At 48.3% G+C, this 25294-nt stretch overlaps 1 protein-coding gene across 3 annotated transcripts; it reads left to right on the top strand.

Moving 5' to 3' along the window:
* ANAPC2 (anaphase promoting complex subunit 2) lies at positions 1-16655 on the top strand. Of its 3 annotated transcripts, none has more exons than XM_077283983.1 (14): positions 1-258; positions 1144-1769; positions 2167-2299; positions 2525-2693; positions 2894-3013; positions 8313-8430; positions 8613-8788; positions 9129-9270; positions 9437-9512; positions 9588-9791; positions 11208-11337; positions 11595-11830; positions 12201-12350; positions 16612-16655. In XM_077283983.1, the coding sequence occupies exons 1-14, from the start codon at positions 31-33 to the stop codon at positions 16630-16632; spliced, it is 2529 nt and encodes an 842-aa protein (XP_077140098.1). In that variant the 5' UTR covers positions 1-30; the 3' UTR covers positions 16633-16655. The 3 variants fall into 3 exon arrangements, with proteins under 3 accessions (XP_077140098.1, XP_077140096.1, XP_077140097.1); XM_077283982.1 differs by lacking the exon at positions 16612-16655 and adding an exon at positions 12437-13123 and having other exon boundaries at positions 2-258; XM_077283981.1 differs by lacking the exon at positions 16612-16655 and having other exon boundaries at positions 12201-13123.
* The last annotated feature ends 8639 nt before the right edge of the window (positions 16656-25294 follow it).

The following is a 25294-nucleotide window of genomic DNA, read 5'->3' as shown; positions in this document are numbered from 1 at the left end:
CGCATACACTAAGCCGGAAGCTGTGACGTCATGCGGTGCAGGCCAGCGTTCCTCGCTGCCATGGAGATGGCGGGCAGCCCGTCTCTGCTTCGTCATCAGCAGCCGCCGAGCGCGAATCAGCGCTGTGCGACGCCCGGGCTCTCGGTGACAGGCGGTAGAGCGCGGAAAGAGACCATGTCACAGTCTAACCTGGAGGATTTGTCCGCCGCCTGGAACACCCTGAGCATCGGCCTGGTGCCCGCCTCCGCCCTCGGTTTGGTCAGTGACTCAATGGTCATCCACGTACTTCATACTGTGACTTGTAGTGCTGCTAATAAACGCTCATTCATTTCATATCTAGAGCCCAATACAAAGCTCACAGCCCGACATTGTACATAACACATACATTCTCCAGAGCTGCACTCACCATTCTGTATGTACACAGTGACTGCACCAGCAGAATAGTGAGTGCAGCTCTGGAGAATAATACAGGATGTAACTCAGGATCAGTAATGTAATGTATGTACATAGTGACTGCACCAGCAGAATAGTGAGTGCAGCTCTGGAGAATAATACAGGATGTAACTCCGGATCAGTAACGTATGTACATAGTGACTGCACCAGAAGAATAGTGAGTGCAGCTCTGGAAGTATAATACAGGATGTAACTCAGGATCAGTAATGTAATGTATGTAGACAGTGACTGCACCAGTGGAATAGTGAGTGCAGCTCTGGAGTATAATACAGATGTAACTCAGGATCAGTAATGTATGTACACAGTGACTGCACCAGCAGAATAGTGAGTGCAGCTCTGGGGTATAATACAGGATGTAAATCAGGATCAGTACATGATAAGTAATGTAATGTATGTACATAGTGACTGCACCAGCAGAATAGTGAGTGCAGCTCTGGAGTATAATACAGGATGTAACTCAGGATCAGTAATGTAATGTATGTACACAGTGACTGCACCAGCGGAATAGTGAGTGCAGCTTTGGGGTAGAATACAGGATGTAACTCAGGATCATTAATGTACTGTTAGTACACAGTGATGTACACAGGATGTCTGTCAGGATGAGTAATCTTACAGTATGTAATTATTCGCTATAGGCTTTATAGTCTCTGCATTTGCAGTATATATAACATTTTGGGTCTTCTCGCACAGGCTGCCCCCAGATCCGGACTTGTTGAGTCTTATCGGGAAGATGACCTGAAAGCGGCTCTGGAGGTCCTCCTGGAATATGATCTGCAGGCTGTCCTGGAGGAATGGTTCACAGAGGTGCTGCAGATGGACTTGCAGAGGAACATTGCCCCTGAGTTCTGGAATGGGATGAACCAGCAGGAGAACTCTGTAGAGGAGCAGCAGTGCACCGCCCTCTTGCTGGACACCTTCCGCCTCCTTATTACCCGGCTAGACCATTATTTAAAGAGCCTGGACATTTTGGGTAAATGGGCAGATATGGCCCTGCTGCCCGGTTCAGACTCTCAGACCTTACGGGAGAAAGTCTTTACTATGATTAAAGCCATCCTATTCTTCTCCACCTCCAAGTCCTTCCAGAGTATGATCCAACAGTTCTACAGCCGCACCTTCAAGATCTTCATGAGGCAGAAGAAGAGGGCGTCAGACAGCGCGAGCGACTGCGACAGCAGCATGGACGAGAACGAGCGGGAGAGGAGCTCCGAGGACCGAGCAGAGGACGAGGGGGACGAGTGTGCCGGCTGTGAATGCAGCAAAGATCAGTGCTGGTGCCAGGCCGCCATGGAGCAGTTTCTGGAGCTCAATGGGATTTTGTAAGTAACCTCCATGTAGGGCTACGGGAAAGCAATTGTAGAACTGGAATACCATCCAGCGTTCCCAGTGGCAATGCCTCCAACCAATCCATGCTCCTCGGTGGATCTATCCTGCATGGAGCGGGTCAGGAGCTGGCCCTCATACACACGGCTGATGCCGGCTGTGCTATCGCTGGGATCCAGGCACTGATAAGGTTCAAGGGGACAAAAAAATTCAGGGCAAGGTTAATGGGTTTGAAAAGTTTTAGAAATATGGAAAATAAAAATCCCATCAAAGGTCGTGCATGGCTGTTTATGGATCAGAAGTAGTGATCAGTGTGCACACATCCTCCCCCCCCCCCCCCCAGATAATGGTATCGGTGGGGTCCAGACTGACGCCTGTTTATTTGATCTGCAGCCACAGGTTAAATCTGCTGGAGAGAATCTGCTCCGAGCCGGTGACCACCCTCCTGCACAAAATGATCGAGCTGAGGATGGAGAAGAGATGTCGGGGGGATTACGAGAGGTCCTTCCTTAATGAGTTTCAGGAGGTAAGAAGTGCCCCCCTATACGATCTGTAGCCCCCATATAGTAAAGACATGGAGAACCCAGGGTTCATATTGCTTGTGCTGATTTCTTAAAGGAACACTCTGGGTAAAACTCATATCCTGTCATGCTCACCTAGGTCCTGCGCCTGGCACTACACAGAGTGCAACTTTTAACTGGAGTGCTCCTTTAAGAGGTTACTATAATAATGCTCGGTTTTATTTTGGTAGTGGATCGAGAAGGTGATTGGCTGGCTGAGCAAAGTCTTCCTGCAGGACGGCCCGTCGTCCACTCCTGAGTCCAGCAGCACCCTGAAGCGATGGCGCTGCCACGTCCAGCGTTTTTTTTATCGCCTCTATGCCAACATGCGCATCGATGAACTGTTCTGCATCATCAGAGGTGACTATGGGGGAGGGGAGGAAAGCAGGATTAAAAACATGGCTGCTTACTTCCAGAATTAGCGCCACAGCTGTCCCTGGGTTATGGCAGGTATCGCAGTGAATGGGGTTGAGCTGCAATTCCCACACATCCTGTGCACAGATGTGGCGCCGTTTCAGGAGAAGCAGCCATGTTTTTCCTATCCTGTATTCTGTGTCTAGATTTCCCTGAGTCAAAGCCGGCCATCGAGGATTTAAAGTTCTGCCTGGAACGGACCAATCAGAGGCAGCAGCTGCTGTCATGTCTGAAGACGGCTCTGGAGACCAGACTGCTGCACCCAGGTCAGAACCGCGACTCCCGCAGTGCCCGATCCCTGCATACAAACTACTTCTCTCTGTTATCAGCCTTTCCAGCTTATACTTGTGGGCAGTCTGCCTCTGGATAGCAGCAGATTGAAGGAGTGAGACATAGAATTTAGTGTGCGCAGTTATCAGCATATCTGTGACGGGCTTACTCCGTCATCTCATAGGGCATGGAATTCCGAAAATAAAAACTAAAACGCAATTCCTCCAAAATTGGATTTTTTTATTTTATTTTTTTTTAGGTGAAGTTACTCAAAAACAGTCCTTTTGCCATTTTTATTTTTTTGTAATGTCTCATCACTTTCGTTGATATTTTATGACTATAGACAATGCCGTTTGCATGTTTTAGGTTTTGTTTCTTACGTTTAGCGAGAGGGGACAATGTGAACTTTAGTATTTTTAATGTCTCTTCTTAGATCCCTTGGTACGCTTATACAATATACACTGCTCGTGTCAGAGGTCTCCGCTGCTCTCCTTCTGGTTGTTTGTGATAAGAGGGGATGAAGTTTAGGATCACAGTGAGGAGCCATTTTGTTGGTGACTGTCAGTGATGCTGACAAGTACAGTGAAAAACAAAGAAAAAGAGGACCTGCCAATTACAGGGATCACAAAACATAAACAACAAAAATGTTTTTATTGATAAACCAACTAAGCGATGTAAGCCCATGGTAAGGCTATGTCCTGCCTCCTCCCGATCATGAAATAATGTCCTAGTAATGGGAGCAAAAGCAAGCAGGACAGCAAATGCCCGACGCTTGTCACCAGGCGAAACTGGCTTCCTCAGGGGCTCAAGGCGCAGTAGCGCGGGTCTGAGATAAGTACTTACAGAAATTAGATCAAATCAGAAACAGCCAGTTACTGACTTGGAGCTGTGGGATTGCAGGAGGCGCTGTCCGTGCGTGCCGGGAAGTGAAGTAGCGCCACTTTACACAACAGTTATTATGGAAATTCCCAGGTAGCGCATGCGTGAAGGGACTGGAACAAGTAGAGTGTCACAGAGGACGGCCGGAAGCACAGATTCTGTTAGTTGGTGCTGCTCGCTGTATCAAACACTCCACGGATTTAACCCCAGTTTATCACGTGCGCGATTAGATACGCTTAGAGTAACACATGCTGGAATTAGATACAGGGCTCAGTGTAGTATCACATATTGGGATTAGATATTGAGCTCAGCGGAGTGTATCACACAGTAACGGGTTAGATACGCAGTATGTAATGTATGGAAGATGTGACCCCCGCTCTGTCCACTTCTATGGGAGAAGTGGTGTAATTTGTGACCTAGCTGCATCCACTTCTATGGGTGTAAAGGTAGCTGTGATGGGCGGTGACATCAGTAAGTACACCGCTCATTAGAGTAACCGAGTCACTCTGTTTAATGGCCCCACACAGTATGATGGGCCCCACAGAGTGCCCCGCAGTATGATGGGCCCCACGTAGTGCTCCATACAGTATGATGGGCCCCACAGAGTGCCCCGCAGTATGATGGGCCCCACGTAGTGCTCCATACAGTATTTAGTATTTAGTCTAGAAAAAAGACGACTGAGGGGCGATCTAATAACCATGTATAAGTATATAAGGGGACAATACAAATATCTCGCTGAGGATCTGTTTATACCAAGGAAGGTGACGGGCACAAGGGGGCATTCTTTGCGTCTGGAGGAGAGAAGGTTTTTCCACCAAAATAGAAGAGGATTCTTTACTGTTAGGGCAGTGAGAATCTGGAATTGCTTGCCTGAGGAGGTGGTGATGGCGAACTCAGTCGAGGGGTTCAAGAGAGGCCTGGATGTCTTCCTGGAGCAAAACAATATTGTATCATACAATTATTAGGTTCTGTAGAAGGACGTAGATCTGGGGATTTATTATGATGGAATATAGGCTGAACTGGATGGACAAATGTCTTTTTTCGGCCTTACTAACTATGTAACTATGGGCCCCACAGAGTGCCCCGCAGTATGATGGGCCCCACAGAGTGTCCCGCAGTATGATGGGCCCCACAGAGTGCTCCATTCAGTATGATGGGCCCCACAGAGTGCTCCATTCAGTATGATGGGCCCCACAGAGTGCCCCGCAGTATGATGGGCCCCACAGAGTGCCCCATACAGTATGATGGGCCCCACAGAGTGCCCCATACAGTATGATGGGCCCCACAGAGTGCCCCATACAGTATGATGGGCCCCACAGAGTGCCCCATACAGTATGATGGGCCCCACAGAGTGCCCCATACAGTATGATGGGCCCCACAGAGTGCTCCATTCAGTATGATGGGCCCAACAGAGTGCCCCATACAGTATGATGGGCCCCACAGAGTGCCCCATGCAGTATGATGGGCCCCACAGAGTGCCCCATGCAGTATGATGGGCCCCACAGAGTGCCCCATACAGTATGATGGGCCCCACAGAGTGCCCCATACAGTATGATGGGCCCCACAGAGTGCCCCATACAGTATGATGGGCCCCACAGAGTGCCCCATACAGTATGATGGGCCCCACAGAGTGCCCCATACAGTATGATGGGCCCCACAGAGTGCCCCATACAGTATGATGGGCCCCACAGAGTGCCCCATACAGTATGATGGGCCCCACAGAGTGCCCCATACAGTATGATGGGCCCCACAGAGTGCCCCATACAGTATGATGGGCCCCACAGAGTGCCCCATACAGTATGATGGGCCCCACAGAGTGCCCCATACAGTATGATGGGCCCCACAGAGTGCCCCATACAGTATGATGGGCCCCACAGAGTGCCCCATGCAGTATGATGGGCCCCACAGAGTGCCCCATGCAGTATGATGGGCCCCACAGAGTGCCCCATGCAGTATGATGGGCCCCACAGAGTGCCCCATGCAGTATGATGGGCCCCACAGAGTGCCCCATACAGTATGATGGGCCCCCCTGAGTGCCCCATACAGTATGATGGGCCCCACAGAGTGCCCCATACAGTATGATGGGCCCCACAGAGTGCCCCATACAGTATGATGGGCCCCACAGAGTGCCCCATACAGTATGATGGGCCCCACAGAGTGCCCCATACAGTATGATGGGCCCCACAGAGTGCCCCGTTCAGTATGATGGGCCCCACAGAGTGCCCCGTTCAGTATGATGGGCCCCACAGAGTGCTCCATACAGTATGATGGGCCCCACAGAGTGCTCCATACAGTATGATGGGCCCCACAGAGTGCTCCATACAGTATGATGGGCCCCACAGAGTGCTCCATACAGTATGATGGGCCCCACAGAGTGCCCCGCAGTATGATGGGCCCCACAGAGTGCCCCATACAGTATGATGGGCTCCACAGAGTGCCCCGCAGTATGATGGGCCCCACATAGTGTTCCATACAGTATGATGGGCCCCACAGAGTGCCCCGCAGTATGATGGGCCCCACATAGTGCTGCATACAGTATGATGGGCCCCACAGAGTGCCCCGCAGTATGATGGGCCCCACAGAGTGCCCCGCAGTATGATGGGCCCCACAGAGTGCCCCGTAGTATGATGGGCCCCACAGAGTGCCCCGTAGTATGATGGGCCTCACAGAGTGCCCCGCAGTATGATGGGCCCCACAAAATTCCCCCGCAGTATGATGGGCCCCACGTAGTGCTCCATACAGTATGATGGGCCCCACAGAGTACCCCGCAGTATGATGGGCCCCGCAGTATGATGGGCCCCACAGTATAATGTGTCCATGCTGGTATTTGTCCCTTATTCTGGGCCCTATCCTGATATATATATATATATATATAATCTGTCTAATGGAACAGCATCCAATAATACCTCAACCTCATGCAGAGCTTTTCCAACCAGCAGTCCAAAAGCCTCCAGTAATAGTATCAAAAAAAGAAAAGCAGCACAAACTAAATAGAAAAAAGTGGACTTTAATGCCTGAACGGCGTGGCAACGTTTTGGATACAAAATCCTCTTTCAAGCTTGAAAAAGGATTTTGTATCCAAAACGTTGCCACGCCGTTCAGGCATTAAAGTCCACTGTTTTCTATTTAGCTTGTGCTGCTTTTCTTTTTTTTTAATATATATATATATATATATAATATCCCCCTCATCCTAGTGTATATGTACCTTCATCTTGGTCCCAATCCTGGTCTATGGCCCCTCCTTCCTGGTATATGTCCCCCATATATTCAGTGCATAGAAATAGCCAATAATCGCTTCTGCTCGCCTTCCCTCCATCCCCCGCAGTGTGTTCAGAGCACAGTAATGTGACGACTTCCCTGCTGTGCTCTGATCAGGTGCGCGGTGACCGCAGCCTTTACTGTAAAGGCCCCGTCTCACTAAGCGATTTACCAACGATCACGACCAGCGATACGACCTGGCCGTGATCGTTGGTAAGTCGCTGTGTGGTCGCTGGGGAGCTGTCACACAGACAGCTCTCTCCAGCGACCAACGATCAGGGGAACGACTTCGGCATCGTTGAAACTGTCTTCAACGATGCCGAAGTCCCCCTGCAGCACCCGGGTAACCAGGGTAAACATCGGGTTACTAAGCGCAGGGCCGCGCTTAGTAACCCGATGTTTACCCTGGTTACCAGCGTAAATGTAAAAAAAAAAAAACAGTACATACTCACCATCTGATGTCCGTCAGGTCCCTTGCCGTCTGCTTCCTGCTCTGACTGAGTGCCGCCGTACAGTGAGAGCAGAGCGCACCGGTGACGTCACTGCTGTGCTCTCACTTCTCACTGTACGGCGGCAGTCAGTGAGAGCAGGAAGCAGACGGCAAGGGACCTGGACACCGAAAGGCGAGTATGTACTGTTTGTTTTTTTTTACATTTACGCTGGTAACCAGGGTAAACATCGGGTTACTAAGCGCGGCCCTGCGCTTAGTAACCCGATGTTTACCCTGGTTACCAGTGAAGACATCGCTGGATCGGTGTCACACACACCGATTCAGCGATGTCAGCGGGGCCTCAACGACCAAAAAAAGGTCCAGGCCATTCCGACACGACCAGCGATCTCACAGCAGGGGCCTGATCGCTGGTACGTGTCACACATAGCGAGATCGCTATGGAGGTCGCTGTTGCGTCACAAAACTTGTGACTCAGCAGCGATCTCGCTAGCGATCTCGCTATGTGAGACGGGGCCTTAATACTGATGCCCCCAAATGCGAATTGCAGCCCCCAGTGGTTGAAGTAAAAAGTAGTAAATAGAAAACTGTTCAAGTGGTACATTTAGTTTTCTATTAACAAATATTTGATTTCTATAATTATTAATACAAAATAAAAAATGTAAGCACCTTCCCTTTAATTAACCCCTCGTCTGACATCTCTCCCACAGGAGTAAATACGTCCGACATCATCACTCTGTACATTTCTGCCATTAAGGCTCTGCGGGAGCTGGACCCATCCATGGTGATTCTGGAGGTGGCCTGTGAGCCGATCAGGAAATATCTGAGGTAAGATCCGGCCCGATCGCTGGATCCTGAAAATCCACAGAAAGCATAAGATGGGTGTGGAACCTGCTAGGTTCTTTGTAACATTGCTTGGACGTCATGTACTGCCTTATTATCCTCTGGGGGGCGCTGTATGGTGGGTATTGAACACACTGTATACTGCTATAATTCCACGCTGTCCCCAGGACTCGGGAGGACACCGTGCGGCAGATTGTTGCTGGTCTGACTGGTGACGCCGAGGGAGATTTGGCCAACGAGTTGTCAAAAGCCGACCCGGTGGTTCTAGAGAACGGGCAGGAGAGCGACGACGACGTGTCCGAGCCGGAGGACTGGATGCCGGACCCTGTGGATGCGGACCCCGGTGTGTATGAGAGCCCAGCCATGATCCTTTGTCACGGATTGACCCGACATTTGGGATTATCCTGTATCCCCTTCCCAATGTCGGGGTGCGGGAGTATGGAGCGAAGTCCTCACTTACCGAAAAATAAAAAAAGTTTCTAAGTCTTGTAAAAACGAGAGAAAACAAGGGCAAAAATGAAAAATTGCCGCAGCATGAAGGGGTTAAGGAGCCCTCTGCTAGCGGTCCACCTAATGACATGGATGGTTTTGGGGTCCTGTGCCTCGCCCCCCAGCCTTGCACTAGGCCTATCGCTGCATACACGGAGTGTCAGGTCCTAGTGTTCCTCCTTCTGTGCTTCCAGGGAAAAGCGGCTCCAAGCGTCGCTCCTCGGACATCATCAGCCTCCTGGTCAGTATCTACGGCAGCAAAGAGCTGTTCATTAATGAGTACAGGACCCTGCTTGCTGACAGACTCCTGCACCAGTTCAGCTACAGTTCTGAGAGGTGAGGAAAGCAGTGTTTCAGGCACTACAAGTCCCAGGATAACAATTCCTGCAGTTGCTGTTTCAATGCAGTCTCCTGATTTTAGGGAGTTGCTATAAGAGGAGTTTTCCCATGCATTTGCCAGCTGTGCACGTAGTTTCTGACACTTTTTCCATTTTTCTTCTAGGGAGATCCGCAATGTGGAGCTATTGAAGCTGCGGTTCGGAGAGGCTCAGATGCATTACTGCGAGGTCATGCTGAAGGTACCGCGCCATTATCACTGGCCGTTCATGTGATTTCACAAGGGACCATATAACTAGAAAACCTCCTCCTCCCAGGACATGGCAGATTCTCGAAGGATCAATTCTAACATCCGCGATGAAGAGGAAAAGCTCCCGGAGGAAGAGAGGCCGCCATTTAACCTGGTGTCAGTCATACTGTCCAGCGAGTTCTGGCCGGCGCTGAAGGAAGAGAAGCTGGAATTACCAGACCAGATCAAAGAAACTATGGATATGTACACCAGAAGATATGAGAAGCTCAAGGTGCAGGGCTGCCTGAATACCAATGCGAATGTTGAATTCATTTCTTCTAAATGAGTGTAGTACTACATTTAGCCTCCGGGTGTCAGTGTTGTGCTTCATACAGATTGCCTGAGAATTGGAAGGTGAACAGTGCCACCTGCAGGCTGAAAGTGTAATTTTGAAAATGAAAAGTGAAGATCTTCCTGTATGTAGTTTGATGCTGTCTTATTAGCGCCTTCACTCAGACAAGGATTTTTAATTTTTTTTTTTCCTTCCTTCCCCCACAGACCACCATTAAGGGCTTGTTTTACTTTGCAGGACGAATTATAGTTTTGAATGCCACCATTCATATTACCATTCAATGCAATGAAAAGTGGGGGGGGACACGTACATTAGTTTTTGGGGGTTTTTTTTAGTGGCTAAAAAATTTGAGAACTTTGTAAAAATAGAAAAGATATATAATTTTGGATATTTCTATTTTCTCAAACCCATATTGACATCCTTGGAGTCGTGTGAGGGTTTTATAGTTTGTGTAGTGAGTTTTTACTGATACTATTTGGGGCACACGTGATGATGTGATCGCTTTCTGTTGCATTTTTTTTAGGAAGGTGTCAATGTAAATAATTAGATATTTTGAGCGGAAGTTTGCAGATGTAGTAATTTGTAGTGATACTGAAAATGTTTGTTTTTTTTACTTATAAGCGAAGCAATTCGCTAATTAAAAAAAGTGTGTGTGTGTATATATGTATATATATATATATATATATATATATATATATATATATATATATATATATATATATATATATATATATATATATATATATATATATATATATTTATATTTCATTCACCATTTTTTAAAACCTTTTTTTCTTACCACTTTCTTTTTTAGTCCCAGTCTTTCTTCTACAGTATATACTGCATATCTCTGTATAACATACTAGCACCCGCTGTGCGTGACGTGTACGGTTCCTCAGCCCACTCCATACATTGCACCCGACGTAGGATGCGTCTCCATCTTCATGCTCCTAAGTGCCAGCTCTGTGTAAGGCCTCATTCACACATCATTGTTTGTATGCCTAAACCAGCAGTGGAACGTTAATATTTCTCTGTATCATTGAAAGATTGACATTTGTTTTGTGTTTTGGAGACATTTCTGGTTTTGGCGTAGAGGTGAATGAGGCCTAAGAGTAAGTTCTGCAACTGCAGGATCTCTGCTTGCTGGTAATGAATGGGAACCCTTTTTTTGTCTACATGCAGAAAATCCGTGCACAGCGGAGGCTTTGTATGAACCCCAGTCCGATACACTTACAGCCCTGGCGAGGGATTATCTAGACTGAAAATTGGAATTGGATTTTAGCCTCTGAAGTTTAATAAGAATGCTCTCGTCCATGACAGTCAGCACAGGTATTAATTTCATTCTGGTCCTCTCAGGCTATGCGGACGCTGAACTGGAAGAATCACCTTGGCTTAGTGAGCTTGGATTTGGAGCTGGCGGACCGCACCCTGTCCTTCTCCGTGTCTCCGGTACATGCAGCCATCATCCTAAACTTCCAGAATAAAAGTAAGCACCGGCGGACCCAGGTATAGCCAGTCATTCACCATTTCTATCTAGATAGATGGCCGCCGTGTTCATGAGTCGCCATTTATCCAATAGATTAGACCTGCCTGATCATGCTTACTGCAGGCCGTACTGACCGATCGTCCCTGGAGTCAGCTAATTAAATGATCGAAGTAGAAATGACTACTCATGGCATGCTGGGAGTTGTGGTTTTGTGATTCTTTATAAGCTTAATATTTTGGGAACACGTCCTACCATAGGTACCTGGACCTTAGAAGAACTGAGCGAGGTGCTGAAAGTCCCGGTTACCTCTCTGCGGAGGAAGATGACCCTCTGGCTTCAACAAGGCGTCCTCCGAGAGGATCCGCCCGGGACCTTCACTGTCATCGAGGAGGAGCAGAAGGATCAGGCTGAGAAGGTGGTCCTGATAGACAGTGACGAGGAAGGGGATTCTGCTATGGCTTCTCAAGCAGATCAGAAGGAAGAGGAGCTTCAGGTGGGTGCCTAGAGAGAAGTCATTAACTTGTGGACTGCTTCTCCTGTCAGTCACCCCAATGGGGCACAAGGGCTGGTGTGGATGGGGTCTGTTTATACCGGGGGAAATCAACATGGCTTCCATTCTAGCCCCTGCAGGAAACTACTGTAACTGGGAGCTGAATAGCAGCCATGTCTTCCAGCTCTTATGTATGCAAGTGGGTATTCAGAGTTGCTATTCAGGACTCTAGGAAAGCTTGGTGACCATTCTTCTTGCACGCTTTGATTGCAGCCATATTGGTTGTCACCCAACTCCTCCAGAATCAGGTAACCGGAGATGTAGGTAAAATGTAAATGGCCGCTCTTCTGATCCTCCTCCTCCTCCCCTGCAGCTCTTCTGGACCTACATCCAGGCGATGCTGACCAACCTGGAGAGCCTGCCCCTGGAGCGGATCCACAGTATGCTGAAGATGTTTGTGATGACCGGACCGGTGGTGACTGAGATCGATATCCAGGAACTGCAGGGATTTCTGCAGAAAAAGGTCAGCGATCAGCAGTTGGTGTATTCTGGAGGGGTGTACAGGCTACCCAAGAACTCCAGCTAATAATGACTACCCCTCCCCCCAAGACTGACGGGATCCCAGCGTCCATCCCCACTGGTAGTGTCTGCGGAATCGATGCTGCATTATGGCTCCACAATTACTTCCCATCTCTCTGACTTGGATGACGTCTTACAGTAATGACTGCTCAATACGATGGATATATTTAGGATAATAAACTCTTTTGTTACCGTGGAAAATGGTTCTTCATGGGAGAGTAACACCAGATCTCATATACATGGTGTAATGCTGGGAGTGACCAGTAGGTGGCACACAAGTCCTATCCCGCACTCCAGGCTTCGCTGCTCACATCATGGCTCTCTATAGGGTCAGGCTATGGGAAACCGACAGGGAAGATTACAGTGCGTGTTCCCATAATTACCACTCGGGCTGCACTAGGAGAATATTTGGTGTGGGCGTCCGCCTTGTTCCAACGCAATAATAAGTGCCCTGCCCTCCCATATCCATCCTGACTCATGGTGTCTTATGGAAGTACAGCTGATCAATTATCTGAAAATGGTCGGGCTGTAATTCTACTGGTTGTCGGTGAATGGGGGCAGTCCGCTGTCCTGAGCTGACGCAGGAGCGAGGCTTGGTACCAGGGGTCCGGCTCCTCTCAAGTTGTGAGCAATGTTTCTATTCATGTCGGCAAGCAGAGATCTTGATTTTGGTGGAAGTTTTGCACATTGTGACTCCAGCCGGACCAGTGTGTCTGGAGCTGCCGGACCAGGGGTCCCTGTATGTCTGGAACCCCTGTATGTCTGGAACCCCTGTGTGTCTGGAGCTGCCGTACCAGCCGGACCAGGGGTCCCTGTATGTCTGGAGCTGCCGGACCAGGGGTCCCTGTATGTCTGGAGCTGCCGTACCAGCCGAACCAGGGGTCCCTGTATGTCTGGAGCTGCCGTACCAGCCGGACCAGGGGTCCCTGTGTGTCTGGAGCTGCCGTACCAGCCGGACCAGGGGTCCCTGTGTGTCTGGAGCTGCCGTACCAGCCGGACCAGGGGTCCCTGTGTGTCTGGAGCTGCCGTACCAGCCAGACCAGGGGTCCCTGTGTGTCTGGAGCTGCCGTACCAGCCGGACCAGGGGTCCCTGTGTGTCTGGAGCTGCCGTACCAGCCGGACCAGGGGTCCCTGTGTGTCTGGAGCTGCCGTACCAGCCGGACCAGGGGTCCCTGTGTGTCTGGAGCTGCCGGACCAGCCGGACCAGGGGTCCCTGTGTGTCTGGAGCTGCCGGACCAGGGGTCCCTGTGTGTCTGGAGCTGCCGTACCAGCCGGACCAGGGGTCCCTGTGTGTCTGGAGCTGCCGTACCAGCCGGACCAGGGGTCCCTGTGTGTCTGGAGCTGCCGTACCAGCCGGACTAGGGGTCCCTGTGTGTCTGGAGCTGCCGTACCAGCCGGACCAGGGGTCCCTGTGTGTCTGGAGCTGCCGTACCAGCCGCACCAGGGGTCCCTGTATGTTTGGAGCTGCCGTACCTCCAGACACACACAAGGGAGCAGTGTGCGGACAATACCCGGACTGTGTCCACGAGTGAATCGTCTGCACAGTCATCTCTGTACTATTGCCCTGCCTGTCAATTGGAAATGCTGGTGGTTATAGTCTGGGAACGGCACGGCTGCTGGTGTGGGACTGGTACTGTTACCCGATGACCTTCATTTCCATAGACCCCCAGGTACATCCTCATATTCCAGCACCGAGCATCTACAACAGTTGTGAGACCACAACTCCCAGCATATGGCTGAATGGGCATGCTGGGACTTATTGTTTCACAATAGCTGGGTTATCTCCTGTTTCTGTTAATAATGCTGGGTGACTAGCTTCTGTTGTAAGACGCCGAGCGTGCTGCCGGCAGGTTGGGGGTTGTAGTCTCACAGGTTTCTGGCCCACTGGAATGATGGGAAGACCCCAGTGCAGCGCTGCCCATCAGTGGGGCTTGAACATAAGCGAAGATTAAGGGGTCTTTGCAGGTGACGCTGATCATTGCCCAGTGTGTTTTCCTCCCCATTATCGCGATCTCCATTTGCTGCCAGTGACAGGTAACATTCTTGCCGTCTTCCTTTGGAGCCCTAATACTTTTCACCGCAGAGGCTTTGTTACAGTTGCATCCAGGATAGACTTTGCCGCACACTTCGAACTGACACAAATTCCCTGCGCTGATACATTGCAACATACCCTCAGCAGCGGAGAAAGCTCTTTATACAGAGGATAGATACTTAGTTCAGATATTTCTAGGCAAGGAAACGGGTTATTGTAGCTGCGGAGAAGAGTCTACTCCTAGCACACAGGTAATGACCGCACCACACTCCGTCATCTGCTCTGTGACGCTGTCGTCCTGCTCTGCCATAAACGTGTGCCCCCCACGTCGCACGGATGCAATCAGGACGGCATGAATTCTGCATGAGGACGTAATGGGACAGAACGTGTAGCTCTGCTCATCCTGAGCCCCTTGGTGCATGACATGGACAGTCTCCCCACAGCACTGCACTTCCCAGTGAAGCTAAAAGTCGCCCCTGCCCCCTCCAAATTTATTTAACTCTTGGCACAACAGAGGCACTAATCCCATTCTGATGTATATGACTTTACACCACAATCTCCGTACAGCCCCTCACTGGGACAATGAGATTTCCCTGAGATTTCCCCCGCTCAGCCCCGCGACCTCTTCACCGACCCTTTCTATAGGTGATAGAAACCTGAAAGCCCGGGAACGCATCCTGCGACCCCGACAGTGACCTCATATCACAGGCCGCCGAATGAGGACGTGGTTTATTTAATTTGTATTTTCTTATTTTATTTATATCCCGTACTTTATACACCATGTTTTTTTAAAATATTTTCCGAGTTTAATACTTTTTCTATTGTGTTTTTTTTCGAATTGCTATTTTAATCTGTCTTTATTATTTTAGTTTTTGCTTTTTTATTTTAGGGTTTTTTTTTTTTTAGCCTAGCTATGATTTGTTACAAGTGTGTGTTTCTATATATTTGTATTGAAACAGACCTATATGCATGTATATTTATTTTAAAATATATTTTTGTTGTTCTATCACTTTCCCTCTGGTTTTGTTATTTATAATATAGGTGGTGATCACCCCCCAATCTTGCAATGATTTCTTAGCGTCCAAGTGATGGAACCACAATTGCTACTTTTTATTTCGTTTTATTTTATGTATAGTCTAGTCTATTTTTAAGAATTTTATTTGTTTTTATTCTACCACAACATTAAATTGGCCCTTTTTTTTTATTTAATTCCTTTTTTATTGGATCAATTGTGGGTTGTTTTTTTTTCCAAATTCCACCTTCCGTACTGTTTTGTTGTTTTTAAAACAGAGCGATGACACTTGTATCGGTAGTCTCCATCACAAAAAAAATAACTTTGAGGGGACAGAATTATATATATTTTATTTTTTTTATTTTTAAGAAATCTAGTTGTTGAAGTACCGCATGTCTGTTTTTAACAGGTTTAACTTTTATTGTTCAGTATATTAGTTTTTGTTGTGTTTTTGGTTTTTTTTACGATGTAATGTATGGCTGGTTTAAATGATGATCTCCCAAAAAAAGATGAGTGTTGAATCCCGCAAGTGTCGTACAGGAAGGATCTTACTATCATTGTAAATGTATAGATATTTAGGATTTTTATTTCTTTTTAATGTTTTTTGTTTGTTTTTGTTTTTTATGTACGGTGAGTCTAAAAAACGTAATGTAGCCATGAAAACCCACAGGTGTCCTACAGGGGAGAATCTTACTATTTAATAACAAATATAAACCTATTTACGTTTTTATTTTTGTATTTTTATTTTTTAATTTCTAGTTTTTGTTTGTGTGTTTTTTTTTTTTTGTTTTTTTTATTAGTATGTATAATGGGTCTAAATAAAGATCTTACCAAAAGAGCAATGTGACCCCCCCCCCCCCCCCCGCTCCTGCAGGGGTCTTACAGGAGTAGTAGCATTATAAATGCAAACACATTTAGGGTTGTTTTTATTGTTTCTTTTTGTTTTTTAATTTATACAGTAATCTGTATAGTAATTAAAAAAATTGCTCTGTTTATTTTAATTTAGTTATTTAAAAAGTATTTTATTGAATGAGTGCTGGATTCTGAATGATCTTTGGAGAATTATAAAGTGATCCCCCGTCCTCCATAGTGACAGGAGGCTTTTAGTTTCGGATAGAGTTAGTTCTCAGGTGATTGACTTTTTTTTTTTTTTTTTTTCAGTTTTGCATCCGGAACTCGTAATTAAACAGCGTTTTTGTTCCAGGAGTGCGAGCATTTCTGGTAGGACACCTAAGCATAGTGCGAGGCAGAGCGTTGGCGGTTTTCCGGCTGAGTGGGCCTGGCGGTGACACAGGTGTCCATAGCAGAGGCCATCACTTCCCGGGCTCCTTAATTATCATGTAAATCACAGTAATTGGCGTTCGGAGCGCACGCTGTTCCCTATAGTGACAGGCAGGACCGCCGAGCATCTGGAGAGAGTTGGTGATGGATTTCCAGCTGTGACAGAAAATCACACTTTTTTTTTTTTGTTTTGTTTTCTGAAATAGTATCTTAGTTTCCAGGAGACAGACCCGTCCCTCCCGCTCCATGGCTCCTCTCACTCCTCCAGTGTACAAAGCCTCGTCATCTTTCATGGTTTTTTTATATATAACTTTTTTTTCTTTTGGGGGGTGCGCTCTAGTCAATTCTAATTCTAGTCTACGTCACCAAGGGGCTAAATGATCTGTAGATGCAAATTGTGACCGGACGTCTCTGCAGCGCCTTCTGTAGGCCATTGATGGTAATGCATCAAAAAGAAAGAGTGCCATCTCTCCCTTAGGCATTTGATCACTTTGGGCCATTCTCTGCAGGTTTATAAGTGGATGGGATAAGCCATAGATGTCTGCGCCCCTCAGTATTTGGAGAACGGGCCCTCCTCCCTTATCCCACCAGTCACAGACTGAATACACATTGGTCCATGCACATATGGCTGCACACAATCTTCTGGTCTTTTGCAGCCTAGAATAATCCATGCAATGCAAAGACCACTCGGGCACCATCCACAATAGAGCCGGACCCTTCTCTGGTCACGACTTTAGTCATCTGACCCCAATCTTATTCCTATAGATCTCCAGTTGAGCTGTTCCCCAGGTGGACTCTCCTGATTAATGCGTGACAGCGCCATTCCTGAGCACAGGCCGTGTGTGATACTGCAACTGATTCCCATAATGGGAATGAACTGCACTACCACTCCCGGCCACCAGTGGCGCTGCTTCCTTCCTCCACTATGCATTTGATATCCATCACCTGTAGCTTGCCCCATAGCAGCTGGTGAGCCACAGGTCGCTCGGGACTGCCCCCTGCTGACCTCATTTTAAAAGCCGGGACCTTTGCCGCCTTTATGCACAGGAGATGAGGGCCGAACAAACTTGGAGAATGATGAGCGTCTCCTCAGGGGGTCCCCATCCCAACTTCAGAAGCCCCAACACTGTGATTGATGTTTGGGGGGAGTCAGTAAAGCCATTAATTTTCATGTGGGTTTAATTGACTATGAACAATAGCATGGGGGGCTTCTGTGTATCATTACCTCCGCCCCCCCTGGCTTCTGCAGGAAAGGAAGGGGGGAGAAAGTAAAAGTTGAAAGAGCTCAGGGAGATTAGGAGGGAGACTTACAAATGAGCTGCAGTGAGCGCTTCTTATGTGACTCTGTGCCCAGTGATTTGTTTATCCAGAGAAGAGGCAGCCTCCGGGCTAAGAAAGTGCTTCACATCAGTATACAGGGCCCCGAGAGGCAACTCTCACCGTGTGTGTGCCGAAAAGCCTCAATTCACATCTTACCAACATGTGCTACTTGCCCTTTAAATGTGTCAGTTGCCTAATAATAATAATAATTTTATTTATATAGCGCCAACATATTCCGCAGCGCTTTACAACTTATAGAGGGGACTTGTACAGACAATAGACATTACAGCATAACAGAAATCACAGTTCAAAACAGATACCAGGAGGAATGAGGGCCCTGCTCGCAAGCTTACAAACTATGAGGAAAAGGGGAGACACGAGAGGTGTCTCCCCTTAGCATCTGCCACTTAATAACTGAAGGTGATCTGCTGCTGAGGAGCAACTGCCACAGTGACATGGCGGCGAGTGCCGGGGTTCATCAGCGCCCAACATACAGTACGTGAGGAAGATGCTGATCTCCGTCCACAAGATCTCTGCTTGCAGTCAGTGAGCGGCAGGACAAGCTCTCTGCTTACAGTCAGTGAGCGGCAGGACAAGCTCTCTGCTTGCAGTCAGTGAGCGGCAGGACAAGCTCTCTGCTTGCAGTCAGTGAGCGGCAGGACAAGCTCTCTGCTTACAGTCAGTGAGCGGCAGGACAAGCTCTCTGCTTGCAGTCAGTGAGCGGCAGGACAAGCTCTCTGCTTGCAGTCAGTGAGCGGCAGGACAAGCTCTCTGCTTACAGTCAGTGAGCGGCAGGACAAGCTCTCTGCTTGCAGTCAGTGAGCGGCAGGACAAGCTCTCTGCTTGCAGTCAGTGAGCGGCAGGACAAGCTCTCTGCTTGCAGTCAGTGAGCGGCAGGACAAGCTCTCTGCTTGCAGTCAGTGAGCGACAGGACAAGCTCTCTGCTTGCAGTCAGTGAGCGGCAGGACAAGTCCTCTGCTTGCAGTCAGTGAGCGGCAGGACAAGCTCTCTGCTTGCAGTCAGTGAGCGACAGGACAAGATCTCTGCTTGCAGTCAGTGAGCGGCAGGACAAGTCCTCTGCTTGCAGTCAGTGAGTGGCAGGACAAGATCTCTGCTTGCAGTCAGTGAGCGGCAGGACGTCCTCTGCTTGCAGTCAGTGAGCGGCAGGACAAGCTCTCTGCTTTCAGTCAGTGAGCGGCAGGACAAGATCTCTGCTTGCAGTCAGTGAGCAGCAGGAGCAGGGCTCGCTCCGGGATGGATTCCCCAGCTCTCTGCCTCCCTCCCGGTCGGCTACCTGCTCTTTTCTACCTGCACTAATGAGCCATTTTGAAGATGCTTAGAAGACGGAGACGTGTCAGAGATTACACCTGTAATTGTGGAGCTGTTACTGGGTCAGGGCAGTGTGCGAGCGCCCGCTGAGGGCAGAGCCCTGCATACACCCTTCTATAACCCACATGCGGCACCGCTGTGCTGCCATCCACCCCCTCTGCGGCCGCTCATGTTCTTCCACCAAACTCCCCCTCCATGCCTGTACTAACCTTGTGCGCTGGACACAGTCATGGAAAAACCGGTAAGGGCCTTATCCAAACTGTTCCCACAAAGCTGAAGCTACCATTGCCCACAATGTCTTTTGCCGACCCCTGATTACAGCCCATAGCGTTATCCTCCTCCACCATCTGTACAGCGGGCACCATGCAGTCAGAGGGTGACGTTCTGCTGCCATTGCCCAAACCCAGCCTCCTCCATCACACGTCAGATAGAGAACTGCGATCCATCAGTGCACAGAACACCTCCTCCAGACTCCAGTGGTGGCGGCTTTACATCACTCCACCTGACGCTCAGCGTTGTGCTTGGTGATGTACGGCTGCTCGGCCATGAAGCTCCTGGCGGGGGCGACAGCGATGGGTATTCTACACCAGAGTCAGCAGGGCTGAGTGCCGGACCTGAATTTGGTGTAGTGCGTCCCAGGACTTTTCCCCATATAGCACACAGATCTCTTCTCCAGATGTAATAATACGATGATGACACATTTATTCCTTTCATAAAACCTTCAATGAATTCTTCAAACAGACATCAAAGTTTCTTTGATAGATTCTGACTCCCATCCTCCATGGCTCTCCCCTCCTCTCCACTGACATAAAGACCTCATTAGTGGTTTCCATTTCTCCCTCCTCCCCACTAATCCTATTAAGTCTCTGCTATTCATTGGTCTTTATCTGCAGTGACCTTACAGCGGGGACAGATAGACACAGAAGACCTCAGGACATCTTCTTAATAAGACCACAAGGGTCGACGAAACGGCCCATCAGCATCTCATTACCGGATCACAGGCCCATCCCCGGCCCTCAGCCCACTCTTCTATATGTTGGCACCAGGTCAATGACCACCCAAAATCTGCACAACAGCCATATCTGTGTCCATAATGGGCAGCAGTGACATCGGCCCACATTATATCCTGCCACAGAGGTCGTCACCCAACTTTCCCGGACTCCTGTGTGTCTAGGTGTATAATGATATGGAAACTAGGGACTATCCTGTGTGACACTGTCTGAGCTGAGCCGTGTATCTAATCCTACCATGCGTGATACTGACTGCTGAGCGGTGTATCTAATCCTATCCTGTGTGATACTGTCTGCTGAGCCGTGTATCTAATCCTATCCTGTGTGATACTGTCTGCTGAGCCGTGTATCTAATCCTACCCTGTGTGATACTGGCTGCTGAGCTGTGTATCTAATCCTACCCTGTGTGATACTGTCTGCTGAGCCGTGTATCTAATCCTATCCTGTGTGATACTGTCTGCTGAGCGGTGTATCTAATCCTATCCTGTGTGATACTGTCTGCTGAGCAGTGTATCTAATCCTACCCTGTGTGATACTGTCTGCTGAGCCATGTATCTAATCCTATCCTGTGTGATACTGTCTGCTGAGCGGTGAATCTAATCCTATCCTGTGTGATACTGCCTGCTGAGCAGTGTATCTAATCCTATCCTGTGTGATACTGTCTGCTGAGCCGTGTATCTAATCCTATCCTGTGTGATACTGCCTGCTGAGCAGTGTATCTAATCCTATCCTGTGTGATACTGTCTGCTGAGCAGTGTATCTAATCCTATCCTGTGTGATACTGTCTGCTGAGCCATGTATCTAATCTTATCCTGTGTGATACTGTCTCCTGAGCCATGTATCTAAGCCTATTATTCAAAACAGCCTGTGATTGTCCTGGGTGGGTAACAGGTGGGCTGCGGACACTTCAGAGGTCTCTCGTTGTGATAATGAAGCCATTTTCTTTATTGTGTGGCACAGCAGGTTGCCGCCAGTTATAAAAACTGTGTGAAAAGGCGGCAGATAAGGGGCAGACCCTGTGAAGGAGGATGTCTCCACAAATGGATCCCATTATTATCATTACTTATTATGAGTGACACTTATAGTTACAGAATTAAAAAACTATGGACTGTCCCTTTAAGAGATAATGTTATAACATGGGCATGGACTGGTAGATCCCAAGGCTGTGCCCAACCAGGCTGTTATGGGGGCACTATGGTCACTGTTATGGGGGCACTATGGTCACTGTTATAGGGCACTGTCTCTGTTATGGGGGCACAATGGTCACTGTTATAGGGCACTGTTTCTGTTATGGGGGCACTATAGTTACTGTGATCATTATGTGACAATCCACAACCCGCTTCCATTCAGGAGACATTACGAGGTGTCCTTCAGGACCATCTATCTCACAGATACAATACACACAAAGGGGTCTTTCTCTACCTCCACCCCCCAATGCATCACTTTCCCTCCAGTTTGAGTGATAAAGGGGCTGTCACAGCAGAAAAGATATATGAGCCCTTTAAATTGTCTTGGCACTAATGGTTTTGTCACCGGTGTCAGCAAACATCCAGCATGTGAGAAGATCCACAATATGGCTGCACAGTAGTGAGCAGGAGACCATGGCTGCCATTATTAACCCCAAACTCCAAGTTTATTCTTTAGGAAGGAGATGGAATCCTATATAGAGACTGGACTGGGAGGAGAGGGCGACTACAAGGAGTAATGGCAGGGCAGTGCTGGTGTGATAGGCACAGCGATGCATGGGGATTCTGCAAATTCAGCTCCCAATGCTCTGACTGTTATAACCGGGGAATGAATCATTTTGATTTCAAATCTATCTATCCGTCCTATACTTCAGTTCATCCTTCCTTCCATCCTTCTTTTTTCCCCATACATTTTTCCTTCTTTCCTTCTTTTCTTTTTTTTTTTTTCCATATTTTCATCTATCTTCCTTCCTCTCCTCCATCCTTCCTTCTTCTTTCCTCTCTACTTTCTTTCCAACCTTTCATCTATCTTTCCTTCCCTCGCATCTGTCTTTTCATCCATCTTTCATTGTTTTTCTTTCCTTTCTCCCTTTCGTCCATCCTTTCCTTTCGTCCATCCTTTCCTTTCTGCCATTCATCCATCCTTTCATAATTCCTACCCTTCCTTCCCTCATTCCCTCTCTCCTTCCCAGATTATTCATGTGGGCACAGAGGATTCTCTGTCCTCTGTGTCTCCATCCATGGTCCTTTTAATGCTAGGTGTACTTCCCCTACTGGCCACTAGATGTCCCCTCATTCCTCTGTTATGAGCTGTACATACTGGGCAGGATGCATTATGATGACCGGCTATTACCCATCTATCCCGGATGCAAAAAGTATCAGAAATGGAAAACAAAACTTTACTAATTTGACAGAAATGCTCATATGGTTTTAAACGTCCGTGAATGTAATTCGGGGGATTTCTGGATGATTTAGCTTCTTTGTGTGAATCATGAGAGAATAACCTCCAGCAACTCCAAGATCACTCCCGTCCTCGCCAACTTAGGCTACTTTCACACTAGCGTCGGTACGGGGCCGTCGCGCTGCGTCGGCCCAACGTACCGACGCATACTGTGCACAACGGGGGCAGCGGATGCTGTTTTTCCACGCATCCGCTGCCCCATTGGGAGGTGCGGGGAGGTGGGGGCGGAGTTCCGGCCGCGCATGCGCGGTCGGAAATGGCGGACCATCGGCACAGAAAAACGTTACATGTAGCGTTTTTTGCTGCCGGCAGTCCGCCACAACACCACGCAACCGTCGCACGACGGTTGCGACGTGTGTCAATGTGTCACTAATGTTAGTCTATGGGGAAAAAACGCATCCTGCAGACGACTTTGCAGGATGCGTTTATTCGCCAAAACGACGCATTGCGACGTATGCAAAAAAACACTAGTGTGAAAGTAGCCTTACTAACAGGGCGTTGAGCCATCAGCCATGTCAGGATTGGTCGCAGCAAAACGACCGTCAGTGCCCGCTCCATACTCCCTTCCAGTCAGCGCTCACACAGGGTTAATGGCTGCGTTACACCGCGTTAAACCGCGGTGTAACGCAGTCCGTTAACGCTGCTATTAACCCTGTGTGACCAACTTTTTACTATTGCTGCTGTCTATGCAGTATCAATAATAAAAAGATCTAATGTTAAAAATAATAAAAAAAAAATAATCATATACTCACCTTCCGAGGGCCCCCAGATCCAGCCGAGGCCTTTCCCGCTCCTCGCGACGCTTCGGTGACCGGTCCATGCATTGCGGTCTCGCGAGACCGCTACGTCATCATCTCGCGAGACCGCAATGCACTCTTGGGACCGGAGCGTCGCGAGGAGCATCGGTAAACGACTCGGCTGAATCCAGGGCGGGCCGACGGAGGGTGAGTATATCACTATTTTTTATTTTAATTCTTTTTTTAACAGGGATATGGTGTCCACATTGCTATATACTACGTGGGCTGTGTTAGATACTGCGTTGGCTGTGTTATATACTGTGTTATATACTACATCTCTGCTATATGCTATATGGGCTGTGCTATATACTACGTGGCTGTGGTATATATTATGTGGCTGGGCAATATACTACATCCCTGTGCTCTATACTACATGGCCTGTGTTATATACTGCATGGGCAGTGTTATATACTACGTCACTGTGCTATATACTACGTGGCTGGGCAATATACTATGTGGCTGTGCTATTTACTACGTGGCTGTGCTATATACTACGCGGCTGTGCTACATGCTACGTGGCTGAGCAATATACTACGTGGCTGTAAACTACATACATATTCTAGAATACCCGATGTGTTAGAATCGGGCCACCATCTAGTACTGTATAATAAGCATCATTTTCCTGTTGGCTATTATTCCTCCTGCTTAGAGTAGTGGCTGCAGTCCACTAGGTATTGTAGCCTTATAAGGATATATGTAATAGTTAGATACAGAACCGCAAAAGCTAATTAAGATTGGCTCATAGCCTCCTTGAAAGGTTTCGCCTAAACAGGCTTCATCAGGATTTTTTTAGGCTAATGTTACGGAGCATTGTAGGTTGCACTGTTATAGAAGACCGTGGCTGGTATTGTTATAGCTCATTGTAGGTGGAACTGTTATGGAGCTCTTTGGCTGGCACTGTTATGGAGCATTGTAGATAGCACTGTTATGGGGCACTGGCTGGCTGGCACTGTTATGGAGCACTGTGGCTGGCACTGTTATGGGGCACTGTCTGGCACTGTTATGGAGCATTGTAGGTAGCACTTTTATAGAGCACTGGCTGGCACTGTTATGAAGAACTGTGGCTGGCACTGTTATGGGGCACTGGCTGGCACTGTTATGGAGCATTGTAGGTATCACTGCTATGGGGCACTGACTAGCACTGTTATGAAGAACTGTGGCTGGCACTGTTATGGGGCACTGGCTGGCACTGTTATGAAGAACTGTGGCTGGCACTGTTATGGAGCATTTGTAGGTAGCACTGTTATGGGGCACTGACTAGCACTGTTATGAAGAACTGTGGCTGGCACTGTTATGGGGCATTGGCTGGTACTGTTACGAAGAACTCTGGCTGGCACTGTTATGGGGCACTGGCTGGCACTATTATGGAGCATTGTAGGTAGCACTGTTATGGGGCACTGACTAGCACTGTTATGAAGAACTGTGGCTGGCACTGTTATGGAGCATTGTAGGTAGCACTGTTATGGGGCACTAACTAGCACTGTTATGAAGAACTGTGGCTGGCACAGTTAGGGAGCATTGTAGGTAGCACTGTTATGGGGCACTGACTAGCACTGTTATGAAGAACTGTGGCTGGCACTGTTATGAAGAACTGTGGCTGGCACTGTTATGGGGCACTGGCTGGCACTGTAATGGAGCATTGTAGGTAGCACTTTTATAGGGCACTGGCTGGCACTGTTA

The sequence above is a fragment of the Ranitomeya variabilis genome, chromosome 2 (assembly GCF_051348905.1).
Source record: "Ranitomeya variabilis isolate aRanVar5 chromosome 2, aRanVar5.hap1, whole genome shotgun sequence".
Classification (NCBI taxonomy): domain Eukaryota; kingdom Metazoa; phylum Chordata; class Amphibia; order Anura; family Dendrobatidae; genus Ranitomeya; species Ranitomeya variabilis.
The sequence above is the reverse complement of the archived record's forward strand: the minus strand, read 5'-3'. Positions and strand labels throughout refer to the sequence as shown.

Bases quoted from the DNA above. Each gene is read 5' to 3' on its own strand.
- ANAPC2 (XM_077283982.1), top strand. From the start codon at position 31: ATGCGGTGCAGGCCAGCGTTCCTCGCTGCCATGGAGATGGCGGGCAGC. The intron at 2,694-2,893 runs GTGACTATGGGG...TTCTGTGTCTAG, and splicing joins ACTGTTCTGCATCATCAGAG to ATTTCCCTGAGTCAAAGCCG. The intron at 8,431-8,612 runs GTAAGATCCGGC...CGCTGTCCCCAG, and splicing joins CCGATCAGGAAATATCTGAG to GACTCGGGAGGACACCGTGC.